Consider the following 22,267-nt stretch of genomic DNA (forward strand, 5'->3'; position numbering starts at 1 on the left):
CATGGTCTTGCCTCCACAGGAGGAACATGGAACACGGCAGACAACGTAAAAATAGAAAGCCGGGGAAAAAATGCTTTCCAGCAGCGAGATGTTTACTTTTGCTCAAGGGTCCAGTGGTATTTGTCTAAGCCTCTGTCTACACGACCCCCGGGCTCGATACTGATGTAAGGATTTTACTCCACTAAAGAGCCTGAGTAACAGAGCAGATAAATAACAATCTTCACAACAAGAGGAGAGGAGAGCATCACAGTCATCTGCTGTGCAATATGTCTATGATATATTTATGATACCAGGAGGGTGGAGAACAACTGAATTCAGCATAATGTCTGGGGTGCCTGGGCTTATGCATGTCAAAGCTGCCCGTTTTGTTCCTCTCATTTTAAGTGGGAAACGTGAGTTCGGTGCTATTACCATCATGTCACGCCCAAAACACATACTACATCAATGTCTCCTGCACTAAGAACATCAAAATGAGCCTGGAAATTACCTGATGGTAACACACACACACACACACACACACGCACACGCACATACACACACGCACACAGAGTGTTCAGAGATGCAGGAGCATGCTCTGTCCGTGCTGTGGGTTTGATTGTGGGGCTGTGGGGTCAAAGGGCACCTAATTGTGCGCTTCGTGGAGGTCAGAATCAGTGTGGCCTTCTGACAGAGCCGTGGAACACCACCTGAAGCTCTGTCAGGAAGACAAATGAACTACGACCTCTCTGCTGATGACATCGACCCCAGTCAGCAAACACGGGCCACATCTTAATCTGGGTCATGCTGCTACATGCACGTTTACACAGGGCTGTGGGGCCCTCTGGGATGGATACTTCTCTGGCGATCATATTCTCAGTTAGTTCTAAAATATTAAGGCTGAAACACAGACACCTTATGATGAGAGATTCTCATCTCATCTCTCAGCCAGTCTCATCAGTGGCCCCTCTATGGCTAGCCCATGACCAGCGACTCCTCTCCAGACTCACTCAGGGCTGCAGCGCAGAGACAGTGATCTATCTCTAAATTTGCTGAAATTGCTCCCTTCTATCTCTCTGTAACAGCCAATCATATCGGTCAACCTGTCACCTAAATGAGCAGGTACACAGGCTGCTGGGACAATGCAGGACCGGACGACAGGGCCCTTGGTTCAATCTGTTTAATCTAACAATGACATTCTTGAGTAAGCAGCCTTTTTAAAGGCCCATAAAACAACCTAACTAAATCTTGCCACAAACTCCTGGTATTCCACAGGAATACTTTGCAGCTATTCCAGCTGGCTTCTAAACAATAAAGTAAAACAGGCAGAGCAGGAGATGGTTATCATTTTTTTCACCAGTCAATAATTAGCCAGCTTTCTAATCCGCTGTTTGAGCAGCATACCTGTCCATTTACCCATGTGAGTGCAGACGCTATGCCCTGACCCTCCACAGCATCAGCTCTGACTCTGCTGCCTGCACCACACTGCTAGTTTAGCTCACGCTGGAATGCACACACACTTAAAAGCACATCTCCCACTGGACACTAGGTGTGAGGAGTTGTCTTCCTGTTCTAACTATTAACAAATAGGTGTGATGGATGGATGGAATACAATAAAATAACAAGACCATTCCCTACACTGTGGAAAACGTATTGTGTTTTGAGGTCAGGGGATCATCCAGAAAAGGAGGGTCCAGTTTTAAAAATGATTAACGAAATGCCGGCAGTGACTTCCTTTCCTAAACAGAGGCTGAAATCACATGAGGCTGGCCTGGCCACCCGCTCTGGCTAGGTGGAGCCTGCTCAATCTCCACTGCCCGTGTCTGCTTCTCTGAAGGGACGAATCGCTCAATAACGCAGCGGAGTATCCCGCTGTGGGTCACGCCCTTTACAGGCTTGTTTTCCCAGCTAGGATGGTCACTGTCAGGGAGACCTGTTGGACTTCAAGCCAACAGAACATCAAGGCAGCACTTTCCTATCCTCCCTCTAGCCGCTGTCCTGTTTGTCAGGAAGCAGTGGATGATAGCACATCGACACAAACAAGCAGAGATTACCTCCGTGCCACGGCAGCGGCTGTCCTCAGGTGGCAGTGCCTGGGTAAGAAATCTCACTCCATAGGAGAGCTCACTCACACACTAACACACACGTCTACACAGTCATCCCTGGATGACCAGTCTAGTGTCCTGGTTTCCTGAGCACAACACCAATAGTCATCACATAAAACACATCCCTCCAGCCTCTCAGTGGTGTGTCAGAGGAACAGGGCACAGACAAAGGAGGGTAATAAAACAGACCTCCAATGTCATGGTGGTCTGTCGCTACGGGACCCCTAGGACAACATTGAGTGGGTCAGCGACAGGGCAATGTCAATATCACGCTGGGGCTGAGAGGAGAGCTTTGAAGGCCAAGGGAGGTGTGGACAAGGGGAGTGGAGATGGGACTTTTTGTTGGAATGTGTGCCTTTCATGTTCTCAGGAAGCCCCTCGCAGTGAGACACAACAAGAGTGTCGGGGGCGTTCTGGGGCCTTTGTTGACGGAGCGTGAGCCAAAGAAGGAGCGGAACACTTGACTGCCCTCTCTCATCTCCACTCCCCTTGTTTATGAGCTAATTAAGCGTTGTTCAGTTCTATTTCCACAACAACCCCATTCCTCTTGCTACTCATACAGTACCATCATAACCGTGACTTTCAATTGGCTAACTCGTTCCTTTACGGCCCCCTCTATAACATAACCTTTAGAACAGCTTTCTGTGTGATTCTCTACCCTCTAACTACAGTTTACTATGGCCACCCCTTCCCATACTGGGGCTAATACACATTTATCTAACTCATGACTGCAATATCATGTAGATTACACTGCAAAGGCACGTTTAGGGCATATTGTAATGTGGATGTAAAAATATAATGTAGCCTTTAGATATACTTTAGATAGAGTGAGAGAGAAAACATGACAAAAAGATAGAGACAGAAACAGAGGGCTCATATCCACACGTAACCGGTTCAAATCCAGTTCATATGTGCTCTCATGTCTTAAGTGACCTACAGTCTTTTATTGGGAGTTCAAGTGTGCCCCTGTCTGACCCCACCATACGACGCTGGGGCCCCACCAGCCTTGCAGGAACAAAGACATGAGGGCATGACGGCCCCGTGTTAGACACGGGGGGTCACTGGGCAGTCAGCGAAGCGGACAACATCTCAACGGCAGGATTTCCTGATGTAATGTGTAGTATCTCTGATGTTGGAGACTGCTCCATGGCCTGTATGTCATGTTGGTGCAATATACTACTCAGAGACAAAGTAGGAACTGGATGTTGTGGCCCTGTAAAGACAAACAGGAGCTTAATAGCTGAGGACTGGGGTGTTCTAAAATAGGAACAAGGACAAACAGAGTGAAGGAAATGTCGACCGGTTTAGGAGAGGTCAGTTCCAGGAACCCAGAAAGGAATAGGAAAGACAAGTTAGTGATGAACAATACAACGGTTTCATAATCAATTGAAGTTCTAACCCTGTATGAGGACTCACAGGTATCCTCTTTACATCCATTCAGAGCAAATCAACTGAAACAGAATTGAAATTGACCATGATCATTGATAACACAATAATGTGTCCTGAAAGGCTTCTGAGGTCCAGTCAAAGAACAGCATTGCTAAGTATGACTAAGGCCTCCCTTGGTAACCAGAGCACTGCTTGGATGCTAAACTGAAGCTGACGCAACCATTAAAACACTGTGCGTAAATAAAACAATGCCGTTAAGCTTGACCACATAATAGTTTTACTGCCCATTTGTTGTCTGGACTTGCGGTGGACGTTACAAGATGACCCTGGTTTTGTAAAGGAGCTGTTTCCCACCACAGACTCCAGGGCTCCAGGCCCAGAGGACTCAGAGAGGGGAGGTGGGTGGGAGGTTGCCCAGGGTCAGGGTCTATGGCCAGGCCATCATCCACCACCTGCACCCCCACCTCTACCGCTCCATCCCCCCTCCCAGCAGTAAAGTTGTGCAGGAATACATCAAGGTCACACACATAGGTGTACTCCCCAAGAGCTTCCCTCCCTGTCAAGGGGGCTTCTGAAGAAGGGAAGGATTCACGTTCAAAGGCATTCCAGCTATGTTTGCTGGATGCATACATTTAGAGTGGTATAAAAGGAGTCCAAACTAATTCTCTGAAGTACACAAAACCCCCTGGCCTGGGAAGTTCCTTAGTGACCATATGTCTAGTGATCATGACACACAGAAAAACTGGGTTGGATTTCAGCTAGCCTTGCTTGCCAGGGTTCTAGCTTCAATGTGAGAATACAGTGTTTGGCCACGCTATCAGAAGCACTCTAACCACCAACTAAACGCCCACTGATACCAACTCCAGTATAACATCAGAGTAATATCTGCAGGCCAATTAATGACATCCCATTAGAAACAGAGGCTGTAATCAGGGCTTATTGTAGCAACAGACTGGAGATAAGCAGGGAGAGGAACCAGAACCAGGGAGAGGAGTGATGGTGATGAGGAATCAGCTCAACACCTAGCAGGGCGTCAGGTCCTCTCACAGCCAACGCCATGGCAACTCAGGAGAGAGCAACTTATACACTTGGCTGTTATAGAGAGCTAAAAATAAGGTAAGGAAGGCTCACACAAACACACAGCTTGGGAGTGAGGAGTAGTACTTGGCTGGAGGCCTGGATTGTGTGTCCTGAGTGTAAGTTCCCAGGCTACAGGGAGAGGAGAATGAGGAGTAACTGGATGGCTTTTATTGTTTGTGGTGAATTGATAGTGAGCATTGAGGAGGGGAGCAGATTGGGACTCGTAAAGAGACAGAGGTGTGAGTTTAAGTGCCCAGCACAGTGAGGGGATAAAACTAGGGCTCTTCTGGCGAACCATGTGAAGACAGAGTGACATCATAAACTGGCGCCACAGTAACAGAGGGGAGGAATAAAGAATCATCCTCATTTATGTGTTAGTTACGGAGAGTGTCACAGTGAAGTGTGTGGGTGTGTGTGCATGAGTGTGTGAATGCGTTTGTGTGTGTGTGTGTTTGGGCTGTGCTCACAGCTTCCTAGTCACCTTGGTATTTCAGTGAGTGAGTGTCTGCCTGTCCTCTGATGTTATCTGTCCACTCCCCCCCCCCCCCCCCCCCAACACACACACACGCTGGAAGACAGTCCTGCTATCCATTCCATGGGCTAATGACAGTCTCTGATTATCTCAAGTACATCCATTCCCTTCCCTCTTAGACTCTGCCATGCTTTAATGTTACCCCACCCAGCCAGTACCTCCCAGTACTCCCCAGTACTTCCAAGTACCCCAGTGCCTCCCAGTACTCCCCAGTACTTCCAAGTACCCCAGTACGTCCCAGTACTTCCCAGTACCTCCCAGTACCCCCCCAGTACCCCTCAGTACCCCTCAGTACCCCCCAGTACCCCGCAGTACCCCCCAGGACCTCCCAGTACCCCCCAGTACCCCCCAGTACCCCTCAGTACCCCCCAGTACCCCTCAGTACCCCCAGTACCTCCCAGTACCCCTCAGTATCCCCCAGTACCCCTCAGTACCCCCAGTACCTCCCAGTACCCCCCAGTACCCCTCAGTACCCCCCAGTACCCCTCAGTACCTCTCAGTACCCCTCAGTACCCCTCAGTACCCCCCAGTACCTCCCAGTACCCCCCAGTACCCCCCAGTACCCCTCAGTACCCCCCAGTACCCCCCAGTACCCCTCAGTACCCCCAGTACCTCCCAGTACCCCCCAGTACCCCCAGTATCCCTCAGTACCCCCCTGTACCCCTCAGTACCCCTCAGTACCTCCCAGTATCCCTCAGTACCTCCCAGTACCCCTCAGTACCCCCCAGTATCCCTCAGTACCCCCTGTACCCCTCAGTACCCCCCAGTACCCCTCAGTACCCCCAGTACCTCCCAGTACCCCTCAGTACCCCCCAGTATCCCTCAGTACCCCCCTGTACCCCTCAGTACCCCTCAGTACCCCCCTGTACCCCTCAGTATCCCTCAGTACCCCCCTGTACCCCTCAGTATCCCTCAGTATCTCCCAGTACTCCTCAGTACCCCTCATAACAACGTTGTAAAAAATAACGACTTTCATAACAGCATGGTCGCCAAGGAGGGAGGGAGACTTATCAGCTCTTTATGATACAGTTAATCTACTGTTTGTGTAAGCAAAGAAACACACACTCTCTCTGAATATCCCAGTCAGTCAAACAATGATAAGGCAGTCTAGTCTTGGCAGCTCTGGAAATGATCCAGAGACTACAGAGACTCCATAGCTACAGTTGCCAGGGCAGCAGTAGTCAAGCCTGCCACTTGGGAAAATACATTCACGTAACAACTGTGCAGATAGTATCTGATGAAAATCCATTGAACGGTGCTGCAGCCAGAGTTGGCCTCCTCACAGTTCTCTCTTTCCAATAATTCAGCTTCTGTTTCTCAATGTAATGGTGACATTCCTTTCATTGTGAGGAGGAGTGCAATGTCGTTCTCTTCAATGAAGGCTTTCCACTGGTATATTGCTCAGTCATTTTACAAGTAATTGAATAGACATATTCACACAAGGGGCCAGATTCAGAAAATGCTAAATATCCTTAAAGCCTATTTGAGTCAACTTAATCAGGGTTGCCATAGAGATAACGACACAATCAGACACCTCATCAGAGCTGAATTGATTTCTAATAGAACAGCATTGACCTCTGACCTGCTGTTATGGAACAGAGAAGTACAGAGAGACAGGGTCCTGAGCCTGGTGAGGCATTTTGGGATTCCGAAAACCGTTCTAACCTCCCTCAGCCTGTCTAGTCTATTGTGAGTAATGAATAGTTCCACATCAGCAGTGTTTGTCTCTTGTCTATTAGAAGCAGTCAGTCTGCAGTCAGTGTAAGTGTTGCCTGGCCCTGTGAGGAGCTGTGAGGAGCTGTGAGGAGCTGCAAGCCCAGAAAAAGCCATCACCCTCCCAGAATCCTTGTCACACTGCAAGGGCAAAGTGCTGAGGCAGCAGCCAGACACCCAAGCAGATAGAGCCTGTTGGTATTCCCATCACAAACACACACACACACACGCGCGCATGCACACACGCACGCACACACGCATGCACGCACGCACACACGCATGCACACACACACACACACAGACAGTGGTGTAAAGTACTTAAGTAAAAATACTTGAAAGTACTACTTAAGTCGTTTTTTTTACTATTTATATTTTTGACAACTTTTACTTCACTTCGTTCCGAAATAAAATTATATACTTTTAACTCCATATATTTTCCCTGACACCCAAAAGTATTTGTTACATTTTGAATGCTTAGCAGGACAGGAAAATGGTTCAATTCACACACTCAAGAGAACATCCCTAGTCATCCCTACTGCCTCTTATCTGGCAGACTCACTAAACACAAATGCTTCATTTGTAAATGATGTGTTGGAGTGTGCCCCTAGCTACCCGTAAATAAAAAACAATTGTGCCATCTGGTTTGCTTAATATAAGGATTTTTATATGATTTATACTTGTACTTTTACTTTGATACTTAAGTACATTTTAGCAATTACATTTCCTTTTTATACTTAAATATGTTTAAAACTTTTAGACTTTTACTCAAGTAGTATTTTACTGGGTGACTTTTACTTTTACTTGAGTCATTTTCTATTAAGGCATCTTTACTTTTACTCAAGTATGACAATTGGGTACTCTTTCCACCACTACACACATACACTCTCGGTATTGGTACCCCCCGTATATAGCCTCGTGTTACTTTTTTAGTATTCTTTTTTTACTTTAGTTTATTTAGAAAATATTTTCTTAAAAGTGCATTGTTAGTTAAGGGCTTGTATGTAAGCATTTCACTGTAAGGTCTTCACCTGTTGTATTCGGCGCATGTGACAACTACAATTTGATTTGATTTGACATATACACACATTCGGACACACACATAGGTCCAGCAGGCAGAGTCGTATGGAACTGGCCTATCACCTTCCCCAAGTCTGCATTTACAGTCACAGAGTAACCAATCACCTTCCCCAAGTCTGCATTTACAGTCACAGAGTAACCAATCACCTTCCCCAAGTCTGCATTTACAGTCACAGAGTAACCAATCACCTTCCCCAAGTCTGCATTTACAGTCACAGAGTAACCAATCACCTTCCCCATGTCTGCATTTACAGTCACAGAGTAACCAAGGACATTGCAACTGTATAGGGGCATTGCCAAGAAATGTGTCACTATGCTACAATATCATGGACACCATTGACTATGATACAAGCATAGATTGATAGCAGTTGGTTTTCTATGTTCAACCAGCCAAATGGCCTAGAGACTGTATTTCAATGAGAGAAGTATTGACGACTAAAACAATTAGGATTGTCCTTGTTGCTCTTGATTTAAGAATATTCTCAGCACAAATTCATCCAATGTGTGTCTCTCTCTCTCTCTCTCTCTCTCTCTCTCTCTCTCTCTCTCTCTCTCTATCTTTTTCTTTCTTGTACACACACATCCACACTCATCTCTGCTCAAAGAGCGGGACGCTCAACCATGAAATGAGCAGTAACGTGAACTTTGACTGGGATTTTCACACAGAGTAGAGATTTACGAAGCACTGTATATCAGGGTAAAGTCCCAACAATACAGAATATGCCAGCGTATACCAAAGGGGCAGTTGGAGACAAACTAACACTGCTGCTCAACCCCCATCACACAAACACACACACACAGGCACACACACAGACACACACACAGTCACGTGCACTCACAATTGGTAAACATTGTCAAACAGGGCTGTCAGTATTGGCAGGTGAGCCAGAGACAAAGCAGCTTTCCATAAACAGATGTCCAGTTGAGACTGAGGGGGGAAAACAAACACGACAATGTCAAGTCTAGATTACCCACAATGCCCATAGTGATCCAATCTGTTTGTTCTGAGGAGGGGAGGCTCACCTGCCACGCCCCGAGAGGCTAGACTTAGAGTTTGCCGAATGCAGATCCATCTTGGCAAGGATACACAGCGCTGGTGTTCTCTTTCTGCACATTGCTATAAGGCTGGTGATTTGTCTTCTGCCAATGTATTGCGCTTTATGGAGCCAGGGGAAGAATACCTCAAACTCAGCCCACTTCTCTGATAATCACACTGGAAATTTATCTGAACAATTATGTTTTCTCCGATACTCTGAATCAATTCTAGAGATGTGCTCCTGACAGCCAGGCTATGGTACATCTCAGTTCATTATGATGCATCAGGGCAGCCTGACAGCACACAACAATCTATGTCCACACACAAACACAAACACACTGGCTGTCAGGAGCACACACACACACACACACACACTTCTCTTCCTCGTGAGCTAGTCATGCTGATTTGTGACTTGTTTCAGGAGACTAGGCATATGTCGAGTGTCACTACTTCACAGAAGAGGCATTTGAACGTAAACATTTTTTTTTTTTAATCAAAAAAATTCTGGAACATATGAACTTTTATGTGACTCAATAACAAATTTGCATGCCATCTGTAATTATGAATAAAAATGTTAATGCCGACATGCCGAGAGATGAGTTCGGATTGTCTGCCATGTAGTATGCTTCTGTTTATAACATAAACTGCTCAGTATGTGTAGGTAATCCTTTCTAACACAGCTTTTTATAAAGATATCAGGAAGAACTGTGATAATGTTGCTTATGCTCTCCACTTTCTGGAGGACCAAGTTTTTAAATCAGTGGAATTCCCGGTGGAAGCAAAGTATGATCGCTAAGGAGATGGAGGAAATTCAGGCGTTTGTTTATGCGGAGGGCGTCAAAAAGAGAATACACAAAGGCTGTTATATAGATCACCTGTCTCTGGATTACATCTTCAAACTAAGGGAAACCATGGCATCCGTGAAAGAGGGAAAAGCGTTCATCCATGTATACGGGTAAGAGAGTCTAGCTAGCTACATTTTCAGATATGATACATTTCTAATTCTGTCAGAAAGTAATTTTCATTGTAAGTTAAGGCGTACTGTTGGCTAGCTAGCTAACGTTAGCTGGCTGGCTGGCTCGCTAGCTAAAGTTACGTGTATGATCTGTGCAGTAATATTATTCGTATGTCAGAGCCATTTGCATTGCTATTCATAGCCTAATGTTAGCTAGCTAGCTAATACTGAACCTAGTTGGTTAGATTTAGCTACGTATATATTCATGCAGGGTAGTAATGTTATGAGTTCATTGTTCAGCTAGCTAGCTACATGTCTAAACAAAAGACTTCACTATGCAACTAACCATTTCACTGTACCGTTTACACATTCTGTATCCTGTGCATGTGACAAATAAACTTAGATTTTATTTGATAGATTGTGTGTTTACCAAAGACGGTAATGTGAACAGCATGACCTGAACCAAAGTAAAATCAGGATATAAAGTTAGGTCAACGAGACAGTGTCCAAGTTCTAAAATTCCCCTGTAGAATGCTTTGCTTTTAATTCGTCACACTCACAACAGTAAGCCGTTTCCTGTAATTAGCTTGCCATTAACTTGTAAATAATGATCTTGTTGTGAGTTTATTTTCCTGTAATAATGAATACAAATTGCTTTAAGTTAAGATGTTGCCAGCTATATGATATGGGTATTATTTGAACTGGCTAGCCAGCTAACAAAACAAGCTAGAAACAAACCAAAACATTAGTTAGAAAGTTGCTTTAAGTTGCCTGGTTTGCTTGATTGCCGTATACTAAATACATTTTTAAAAGAATGGTTCATTGGTGTTAAAATACACCAGTTATGCTATTTTTGTCACAGGATCCAACGAAAGTGGCGCCCCTCCTCGGTCGGGCGGCGCTCGGCGGTCGTCGTCGCCGGCCTATTAGCTGCCACCGATCGTTGTTTCTGTGTCTTTTAGTTTTGTCTGTCTGTTCCGCACCTGTTTTGTGTATGTCATTAGTGGGGGCTTATTTAAGGTGTGTTATCCGACTGTATTTTTTTAAATATAGAATTTACAAAAATATATGTCCCCCCCAGTTGCGCCCCTGACTAAAACATTCAAGGGTCATTTTTTCAAATGTGGGGTTACAAGTTTATCAACTTTCAAAGCAGAATTACTTTCCCATTGTTCCTCAACTGTAGTGTATGATATACCACTTTCTAGCTCTGAGTCGCTACTTTTATCCAATGTAAAAAACACAATTTCAAATTTTTCTACATAAGACCGAATAGAGGCGGTCCCAGTCACACCTCTTTGTTCAGTCAGTTGTTGACTCATTGATATTTCTTCTCATGTCTCATGTCACATTGTTTTCATGATCTGGGACAGACCACTGGACTGCCATCATTTAACATATTGCCCAATAAAGCAGGACTACACATCAATTGTTTTACTTTGGTCAATTTCCAAGTAGAGTATTTGGGTATTTCCCCAAACAATCTTTAACCCAACAGGAGCCATCTCATTGAATTACATACAGGGGCATACTGTTACGTATGATGTTGACCATTCAATCAAACTGACCTTGAGCAACACAAAAGCGAGATGTTTCTTCCAATACTGATCCTTCCTTTTATTCCTCACTTCAATGAATTCTGTAAAATCATCTCTCAACCCTCTAGATAATTACAGAGGAGTAATGGGGCTACTTCATATACTGAACATTCTCTCTTCTCAAATAGACAACAACAGGGGGAATGTTTGTCATTGCTGGTCTCCTTCATGTTAGTTTTTTTTTAACTCTTATTACAAAACTCCAAACCGGTCACACTTGTAACGCAGTCAGTTTTTCATTCAAAACCTGTCATTGTGCATTCATTTGGATTGTCTCTCACAACACAACTATTGATTCAAAATATATGTTTATTGTTAAATGTAATGAGATGTCATGACTTCCGCCTAAGTTGGTCCCTCTCCTTGTTCGGGCGGCTTTCGGCGGTCGACGTCACCGACCTTCTAGCCATCGCCGATCCACTTTTCATTTTCCATTGGTTTTGTCTTGCCTTCCATCACACCTGGTTCCAATTCCATCAATTACATGTTGTGTATTTAACCCTCTGTTCTCCCCATGTCCTTGTCCGTAATTGTTTCTTGCAGTGCTTGTGCACAGTATGCTGGTTATTACCGGATTTTGTTTGACCCATTTCATGTATTGTTCTGTTGACGGTGGTTTCTTTATTAAACGACACCGTTGTAAATCAGTTTTCGCTCTCCTGCGCCTGACTTCTCTGCCGCCAGTACGCACCGCATTACATGAGAACATTGGTTTAATCCCCAAAACACAACATAATGATCTCGTTTCAATTTAGTCATTTTAACTACCAGTTAATCCAATAGCAAATAATGCAAGATACGGTCCTTTAGAAGTGCTGAAAGTAATATGCTACAGTACTGTAAATTACAGTAGATTACACGGTTTTCACATTAGGCAATACACTTACATTACTCATCAAAATTGACAGAAAAGCTATATGGTGACAAACCAATTTAAAATCTATAGGTTTACCAAACGCCAAGTAATTAACCATTAAGCGCAGTTGGATTAAGTGATGGTAAATGTATTTAAATAAATTAAAAGAGAATCATATGAAAAGTATTTTGAGCATTGCATTGTGAAAGGCAATGAATTACCTTATATGAAAAGTATTTCTAGATAAAACACTGATTAGGTTGGTGAAAAAGTTACTGTGTGATTTTGTGTGTTGTACTTAGTCAATTGAAAATGTGCCTAAAGTTTAGAAAAAACATCCTTTTTGATGATCTGTTTTCAGTTTTGTACTAAGAATTGTACAATTTTACCATATACTTTCAAAGGCTTGAGCGCTCTGAATCGATTGAAGGTCATCATGTTGAATGATTATGGGAGAGCACAGGTGGAGCTTGCTTGTGTCATGACGTTGGCCTCTTTGGGTACAGGAAGGACAGTTGACCCCCTCCCCTTTGTACCATCACCCAACCTACCTTCCCCCCAACCCAGGGTTGTAAAAATTCCAAGAGGAGAATCTACTACCACATGTTTCATAGAGAGACAAAGGAAATTCTTCCAACTCATAGAATTGGAGAACCGAGCGACGTGTGTTCTGGAGAAGATATGGAAGATTGGTGAAGACTCCAGCTACGAACTGGTCCGCTTGGTACAATTTTGTGATACTCAGAAGAGACAATATAGCCATATTACCATAAAACTGTTTATATAATAGCCTCAGCGATGAGACTGGCATCATAATGGTTGTATAAAATGTATTAATAAGGATAAAGCTATTTGTAATACATTGAGATGCTATGTACTGATGTTAATGTGATAGAATTGTATTTCTGTAACCAAGTCTAACTCAGTCATAGGCACGCCCCCAGGGACACATACAGGACCAGGCGTCATTTGACAAGCCTGTTCTATGGGCACTATAAAACACCCCCTGATTTACATTTCTAGAGACCAGGCCTACACTCCATTGCAAGTTGGCCCATAGGTTTGACCATCCAAGCACTACTGAAAGTGAACTATACCACGTGGTTAACTTTTAGACTATCGAGACCGACAGAATAAGAACAAGTCTTTGATATTAATTATTAGTCTGCAGCTAACCGAGAGAGAGAGAGAGAGAGAGAACGCGGACAAAACTCTCCATCAGAACATAACTCTTCAAAAGGGATCCCGACGACACATGAGCGTAAATATATATTGATTGCAATTGTTCCCGAATGAGTGAGCCTTCAATTGTCAATTGTTAATATTAATGAACTCTGTGTAACTTCTCAGCTGACCGTTTATGACCCATTGTCTAACAGACCAGCCATGCTTGTTAGCCATTAGGGCACATTACTATACCAATCCTTTGTGACGATAATTACTGTTTGTATGTTTTCTGTTAATTACTTAGTGTAGTAAATAAATGATTTTAAGACAATTGATGTATGGATGATTTTAGTAAAGACTGGGTTCGTGCAGATACAACAATTTACGACGTTTGGAATGAGACTGGACGCAAGGTAAAATACGCCATTGAAACCAGAAGATAATCGGCCTATATTATAATATAGGAAAGTTATATTAGGAAAATTATAACTTTGTAATCTGAATATTTTTCTTGGTGCCCCGATCTCCTAGTTAATTACAATTAAGCGATTAATCAGTTTAATCGCGTGATAATAATTACAGGGAGTTAATTGATAAACCTATCTTCAGTTTAATGGTACCCAAAGACACGACACTTGTTTCACTGTAGGTATGACAACAATTCTAAGCTTTCACTAACATTAAAGACTAGAACTATTAAGCTAAACCCCCGGCACTAAGCTGCTCTCCCCTTCACCAGGTAAATGGGAGAACATCTGGACTGGCCCTTTTGCATCCAGTGCCAGCCAGCAGCAGTAGAACCAGATGGTCTGAGCGGGGCACGTCTGTGTTTGTGGCCTGTCTAATCTTGTCCAGAGTCCGTCTGCTGTAGACTATCTCAGCACAGTGAGGAGTGCTGCCGAGAGGGGAGGAATGGCAGCTATTCCAGTACCTAAACAGATTCCTCTACCCTGATGACCAGTGATGAGCATCAGCCTCCATGCTGTATGTATAAGCCTAGGTATGCCACACAGGCCAACCAACCAAAGTCCCCTCTCGAAGGCTGTTTCCTGTGGCCCCGCCCTGAAGTGGATGGCCGTTTCCTCTTGTTGTTGCCAGACTGGAATAGAATCCGGAGGGGCACGGGGTGTAGGTGGGGGGGGAGGGGGAGACCAACACATTATTGCTTTCTCTCAGACACACACTGTCCTGTTTACAGACACTTGTCTCTTAGACACCACAAATGTGGTCATATGTGCAGACAATCATCCAGCAGAAGAAACAATCAAATGGCACAGTACAGGAATGATGTATTAATGAGGTGACCAGGTAATGAAAATAGCAAATCAAAAGGAGAACAGAAGAGTCACTGAGTGCAGAAGCAGAGCGTGATGAGATTGTCCTCTGCTCCAACTCTGTACTGTTGACTGAGCCACGCAGATACCGCAGGGCTTGGCTGTGATTGATGCCTGTGTTATCTCTGCTGGTTGACATCAGATTATTGCTCTGCAGTTTAATACTGTGCACATGCCATAAAGCACAGCAGCACAGCCTAGCTGGCCTCACCAGAAAGGACATGGAGGAGGAGGCAGCCCATCTCACAGTGCACTCCTCTCCCCAGGCAAGGCTCTCTCTCAGCAGCTTCTGCAGGGTGGGACCTCACCCCTACACCTCTACCCCCATTGCCGCCCAACCAGTTATGACCAAACCATCCATAGCTCATATGATACTAGTGAACAAAATAATCTATGATCCTACTTTTTTTTCTTCAATGTGGTCATACTCTGTATCTACCTTAGGTTTTATGACTTCCCACAATCCTCCCACAACCCCTTCCTTCCCCTGTCCTCATCAGTCTTGTCCACAACCCCCTGCAGTGGACCTGGCAGCGTACACCTGTTCCAGCCCAGCCCGGCTACCTGAAACCCTATCCCACCTTATCCCACAGCAGAGGCTGGGAGAGCTGACAGACGGGTCAGAGGTCAATCAACAACGGTAGAGGTAACCCCCCAGGCAAGCCTGAGAAACAGCAGCCAGCCAGGTGGACAGGCTCACTCAGTCTGATCCCTCCATCTCTCTTTCACTCTCTCTCTCTCGCTCTCTCTCTCTCCCTATCTCTCTCTCCCTCACATGTACCCACACATACATAAACACATACATTTATGCAAAGTCCAGTAGAAATATGTTCCCTAAAGTTTTGACACTAATGATACCTCTTCAGAAACTTAAATCTCTTGATTTGGATGCCTGGTGATCCCTGGCACTTACCCTGTCAACTGAACTCTGAATAGGCAGATGAGAAATGAACATGGTGATTGTGTAAGCTCTGAAACGTCACCCAGGGCTACAAAGGTGGTGATGCATACATACTGAAATGGTCCAGATGGGTTGTTGTCCATGGCAACCAAAAACTTTATTGAAATATCCTCTACAGAACACTTACATAAGCCCATAGTGGGATTTAGGAAAGTGTTCCTAGCCTGGACAGACAGGCACACGCACACACACACACACACACACACACACACACACACACACACACACACACACACACACACACACACACACACACACACACACACACACACACACACACACACACAATAAATACACAGACAAGTAAACAGATGGATAAACAAAAACAAAGACATCTCTAAATACATAGTCAACTAACTAGGAGTACCTGTTCATCGTCCACTCTAACACATCAATAGAATTATTCATTATCAGCTTGTGAGCAAATAGCAGGCCTGTTCAGTCAGACTGCAAACACCAATAAAACCCTTCATTCACCACGCCACAATGCCAGCTCTCCATTGACCTCTACGTCCAACTGCTCTGATTAATCCAAGTCTGCAAGCCCATAAACCCCTGCAAGGCTTTCTCTGCTAGTCATTCTGTGTATCATGAAGTCCACTTAATTGCAGTTGATGAAGTCCACACTGTATTCATATTCCTAGGTGTTCGTATATAAGTAGCTATGTGGGGGTGTTGGCTATGGTGCTTGTTTCACTGACCTGTACCCCTTGGTGTAGTACTAACACAAGATCTACTTATCTCTTCCAGCCATCAGAACAACTCTTTATAAACTCACACTGGCCCTGGAACTGGCTCTGACTGTACTATGAACAAAGACATACACACAAAGACTAATTCATTGACATACACAATGTAAATGACTGGAATCAAAAAAAAACATTCCAACCTATGAATATATTGGTTAACTTACAATGCTCTTACATCAAATGCAATGAGAATACAAACTCAAAACATGAAGGAAAGTTTGTAAGATACATTTTTTCTTTGCACAGTGCATTTCATCAACTATAAACTTTGCTTCACAAGGAGCTTCAGAGATACATGCTTTGAAAGCAGAGTGACGATATACCAGTTTGTATACAGTACCTAACAAACAATAGCCTGGCAGCTTGTCTTTCGCTGAGCCCTTTCTTTTCTTTTAAGGTTTGGGTGATAGTCAGAGATAGGGAGGGAGGATACTTATTTCAACCACCATATCAAGTAACTGTCAGCCTGCCTAGAATAGGACCAGTGGCTTTAGAAGCTGCTGCCTGGCCGTGGCTGAGGAATTAAAGCCCTTGTGGGTCACAATACCGCCAGGCTTTAGGGGCTGTAGAAACCCAACAGACCATTGTTGTCACTGACAGCCCCCTTACCTTTTCATGAGACGGCTGACAGTGCAGACAAAAGAAAACCTCCTCCTCCCAATCCATCACACGGCACGGCCAAAATATTGAGTAACCCTTTCAGGGCAGAAATCATCTGAAGGGGTGGATGAAGGGGGTATCGTTCATTAAATGCAGGTGGATCTGAGCCAGGTGTACAGGTCTGGTCTTTCTATAGGCATGTTGAATGTTGACAGATCCTCTGATTACGGTTGAGGGGTAATTAGTGCTTTGAACCTGAGGTTACCCTTCAAGTGATCATCTTTCCCCCGATTATACCTCACCTTGCCATCATGTTCAGCCACCTGAAATACAGTGTGTAATTTCTGCTGCAGCCATCCAGACTGTCTGACATTTACTACTAAAATTGTTTGTTCGTTTTTAGTTATATAAATCAAATACTGTACATTAACCGGGTGAATGCCTTTGATTAAGGGAGAAAATCAAGTCTGCAGAACCTGTGTCTCCATTTAATCTGCCTCTTCAGTATCTGTCCTTTAAGCAAAGCCCATTCTACCAGGGCTTCTTTCAATGCGCTGCTGTCTGACAATGTCTGGTTAATGTGTGTCCAAGTCACTGTATTTTACTTTAGAGCATTAAGTGAGGTGAAGTGGTATGGGTGATGTCAGACAAAGCACATGCCAGCTATAAATATGAAAACAAAAGATGTGGGGGACATAGGAGCTGCTCCTCTGTGAACGAGACAGGCACTTAATGGCAGAGAGCGTGGAAAAAGACTAATTGCTGCCACTGGCTGTGCAGGCTGCAGCAGACCATAAAGAAAATCATGTGTCACCTTCATTGTTCTAATGCTGACCCTGCGTTTCCCTCGACAACACCTCACAGCAATGCAGCAACCGTCTCCCTCCCAGCCCAGCTGTAGTGTATGCTGTCTGCTGCTACTCTGAGCTCCTTCAGATTGACACTGAGCCAGTGGCCCAGAGCATAGAGACACTAGGAAGAACAGGAGCTCTTCAAGTTCCTAACAACATTAGAGTGACCTGAGAGGGTTCTTTGAAGGACAAACAGGATAACACGAAAGCCACCTCTGAGGCAGTTCACTGTCTGTGCATTTCCCAGTAAACCCAGGCTTCAGCATAGTACACTCATTCAACCCAAATTGTCTTCCTTGAATGTATCTGCTGGCTGCTACTGATACTGTACTCAAACAATACGTCTACTGGAACTGGAGGACGGGTTGTTTGGGGAGGCAGGCTGACTTCCTAATCACAAAAAAATGGGATGGCAGGAGGATAGAGGAGGGAAACCCTCAAATAAACAGCTCCCTCTCTCACTTTCCCAGGGTAAACTCAGATGGCCCCTATCCACCATGACAGGTACAGCAGAACTCTGTAGCTCTGATGCCAGGAGCTCAAACATCCCACAACAGTCATCTTTCCACCACACATCACATGGCCCTCTTCCACCAAAGAAAATCTGTGAAAGCCATCCATCTACGACCACATCCAGCTAGACCTTCCAGGTGGGCAGCACAGGCCCAATGCGACAATGGAGCCCTTTCTCCTGCAGCTGGAGAAATGGATACTATGAGGGGAGAACTATAAGAGCACCCTGCCTTGGCTGTTTACCACCTTAGAATTAGGGCCCAATTTAGCCATCAACATGTGCATAATGGGAGAAGGAAGGAGCAGCCCCCATCCCACCCTTCAACCGCTCCACACCTGGAGAGGACCACACAGGTAACCGAGAGGGGAGGACTCAGTTCCCATGGAGAAGGACAGGCAGGTGGGATAGTGTACATCTGTTGGGGGGGGGCTTACCGGATCTGATATGATTTAGACCACCCCACAGAGAAACTCGACCACACATACAGAAGAACACTTGAGTGATGAAGTTCAATTCCTCTCAAAAGTTTTCCCCAATCGTTTATCTCATCTCCCTTTTCCCATAAGAAACAAGGTGCTGAGGTGGTTCCGACGAGGCTGGAGGGCTTGTAATCCAAGCTAAGCATGAGACAGTCCCTCCAACACAACAACAAAGGAGAACAAACCCTGGGGCAAACTCACGCAGCAGTGACATCAACAAAAAGGGCCTAAATTTAACAGCGGTGGGAATTGTGGGGCGAGCCATACAGGAACACTTTCAATGCATTGCGAAGGTCAACTGGGATTTGACTTCCTCCTCAGACTCCGCCACTAGCAGCTCCTCCCCCCTACTCTCCCCGACAGCAAAATAAAGACATAAGCATTGTTTAGCAAGACAATAGGCCACTTCCAGAGACCTTTCAGTCTCAGACGCTGAGTTTTCACATCCATAAACAGCGTGTGGCTGTGAGCAGCGAAATAAAATACTTCACAGGAAGACTGGGACATTATAATCAGTGTCATTACCCTACAGCTTCTCATGACTCCAGTACGATATGTATTACCTCTGCACCCAGCCAGAGGACAACCGCAGCTCTATAATAAGGTGTGTTTGTATGGGGAGTTATAGCCACAGCTACTACATGCTGGGAATACAGAGCTCACAAGGAGTTTCACAGCCATGTCTCACCTGCCTTTATGTACCCATCATAATAGAGTCTAGACTATGGCATAAGCACGTGGGCAGTGGGCTCAAACCTATTATCAACTAGCCTGTGCCCCTGCACACTGACTCGGTACCGGTGCCTCCCGTATATAACCTCGTTATTCTTATTGTGTTACTTTTTATTATTACTTTTTATTTTAGCCTACTTGGTAAATATTTTCTTCTTCTTGAACTGCACTGTTGGTAAAGTGCTTGTAAGTAAGTGTTTCACGGTAAAGTCTACACTTGTTGTATTCGGCGCATGTGGCAAATAAAGTTTGATTTGATTTGATTAGAGGTGCCCGTCAGTGATGAGGGCCACAGAGAAAAGCTGGGGAACAGGTCATGATCCTGACTTAGACAGAATCACACTGTATGCCTTCACTGCTAGCTACACTGGGAGGAGGATGGCAAAAAGAATTATTCTTAGCATGCCATCTGTGTGCCCCTATATGACCTGCTGTATGGAACCAAGGCAGCCTGTCCCTGTTACGCCAGCAGAGCATGAGGGCAACAAACACACATTCATCTCCCATTACTACCTGCCTCATAATAAATGAAAGAGCCACCTCACTGGACTCATTTCAAATGAGTGGGGGAAGGAGGTTATTACCATGCCATTGCAATATTATCCAAAAATCAACCAACAACATTATCAACTATGTAACCTTGGTGTAAAGTTTATGAAAATTATTATTTTGCCTTATTGGTACTTAAAAGGCAATCAGCACTTGAGACTCATATTAATGTAAAAAATTGCTTCACAAACCTTTAGTGAACTTGGGTCTGTCAAGGCCAGCGCTTGCCTCTTCAGCTCTGTCACATTCATTTGACATTGTTGGCAAAAGCTTCCTTTTCCATCCCTTCTCTCCGACTCTGAGACGGTCACGGACCCTGCGCCCTCCGGGGGTGGCCGGCTGCTGCACCGCGCGTCCTTCGCCAAGTGAAGTACTTTCCTGGGACTCAGATCAACAGGGAACGGCGACTCTCCGCTAGGACAACCTTCCACCTTCGACATTAGAGAAAAGCAACTCGGTTAAAATAAATTCACAGGTAGGACAATACGCTGGCGAGACGCACAAGCACAGGTGTGGAAGTCTACTTGTCTGGAGTTGTTGGTTGACTGACAACCTGCATGAATGTCATAGGTAGACATGAGTACTACCAATTTGAAAAGGCAGGCTAAATGGGTTCCAAGACAAAAGGGTGTGCTGCGACAGCGACAGGTTCTATTGAAAATCGGAACTGATCATTTTAACTTTATGCATAAAACACTTACAGTAAACATGCGGTTGTCAGGGTCCAGTCCATGAGTTGCATTTCCCCAAAATGAGTTCATTCTCCCGGGTCTGGGTATCCCTAGTAGACGTGGTTCTCACATACACTCAATCATTTAAAATAATGTGTACATTGAAGAGTAGTCGTAGTTGTAAATTGAAGTGTCACTTCTAAATCTGTCAGCGACTAAACATATTGTGTCCTGCACTTGATCCGTCCTATGACGGGACAATCCGAGAGAAGTTTTGGCACACACTCTTTTAAATGGGTGGGGAAAACTTTTGAGAAACTTTTTGGCGCGTGATTGGACACTGCAATAGTAAATCACTTAAAATCACAACCGTAGGTGCATGGATCAGACAGGATAATTCAACGTGTGAGCTGTATTAGGTTTATAGGTTATTCGGCTAGCTATTTATAAAGCTGAAATTGCCCATTTTATTGGCCGCTATTATCAATGCATTACACTAGTCAGATGACTGAGTTATTCATATAGCCCGATTTCGTAATGTTATTTGAAATATAGTGATTTTGATTTTAGATTATTGTAATCAATGGTTTTATCCATCCTGTTGTCACTCACGCGAGCAGACACAGTTGCAGACATTGCTTCACTGACAAGATAATGGGTACAGTACAGAGCCGATTGAGCCTTAAAGCCAATGCGTCCCGTTCTTGCTACTTTGGCGCCATCCTCTGGTAAATAGAAAGATTGCAGGATGGTTTTCGCAAAATAAGGGGTACAGGTTATTAAATATTTAATTAACCCACTTTAAATATTTGATGTTGATGATGTAAGCGACGGCGGCCTCGTACTTCGTTTTGAGAATCCTTTCTACCCTCACATGACCCAATTGCAGCCTTTTGTCTGTCTGTCTGTCTGTCTGTCTGTCTGTCTGTCTGTGTCTGTCTGTCTGTCGAATAGGTTGAGTGGCTTTACGCTTGGCAGCGCAACTGGTTGCAAATTATAGGCGTCCTTATGGGGTTAACAGAATGAGGCCAATTTAATACTGCCAAACGTTTATTTTGTAATTACACATGCAGCATAACATAAGCTATTCACCACAAAAGGCAAATACAAAATTCTCTGAATAATTTATCATAGATATGAAAATGATGTTTTTATCTGAAGCTATGGCCATGGTTATCAGACCACAGACACAATAGACAGATGAGCCGGAGTCACAATTTAAAAAATAGGTATCCTAATATCATTTAGTTACACAGTCTTTAGGAGATCAGGAACCAGGAGAGGCTATTCCATATCTTCCCAACTTCAGTTTTGTGTGACTCTCATTGCATTTAGAAATGAAT

General features: G+C 44.4%; 1 protein-coding gene across 2 annotated transcripts in view; it reads right to left on the bottom strand.

Annotated features, from left to right (window-relative positions):
- The window catches only part of LOC115162286 (kinesin-like protein KIF26A), a 100,088-nt gene extending 78,925 nt beyond the window's left edge, over nt 1–21,163 (bottom strand). For both annotated transcript variants that reach the window (XM_029713442.1, XM_029713441.1), the window contains exons 1-2: nt 20,955–21,163; nt 20,445–20,684 (exon numbers count right to left, since the gene is read on the bottom strand). In XM_029713442.1, the coding sequence (XP_029569302.1) occupies nt 20,445–20,684; nt 20,955–21,014 (300 nt within the window). In that variant the 5' untranslated portion in view covers nt 21,015–21,163. The remainder of the gene's footprint in view (nt 1–20,444; nt 20,685–20,954) is intronic.
- Nucleotides 21,164–22,267: the final 1,104 nt, after the last annotated feature.

This window comes from Salmo trutta, chromosome 25 (assembly GCF_901001165.1).
Source record: "Salmo trutta chromosome 25, fSalTru1.1, whole genome shotgun sequence".
Lineage (NCBI taxonomy): Eukaryota > Metazoa > Chordata > Actinopteri > Salmoniformes > Salmonidae > Salmo > Salmo trutta.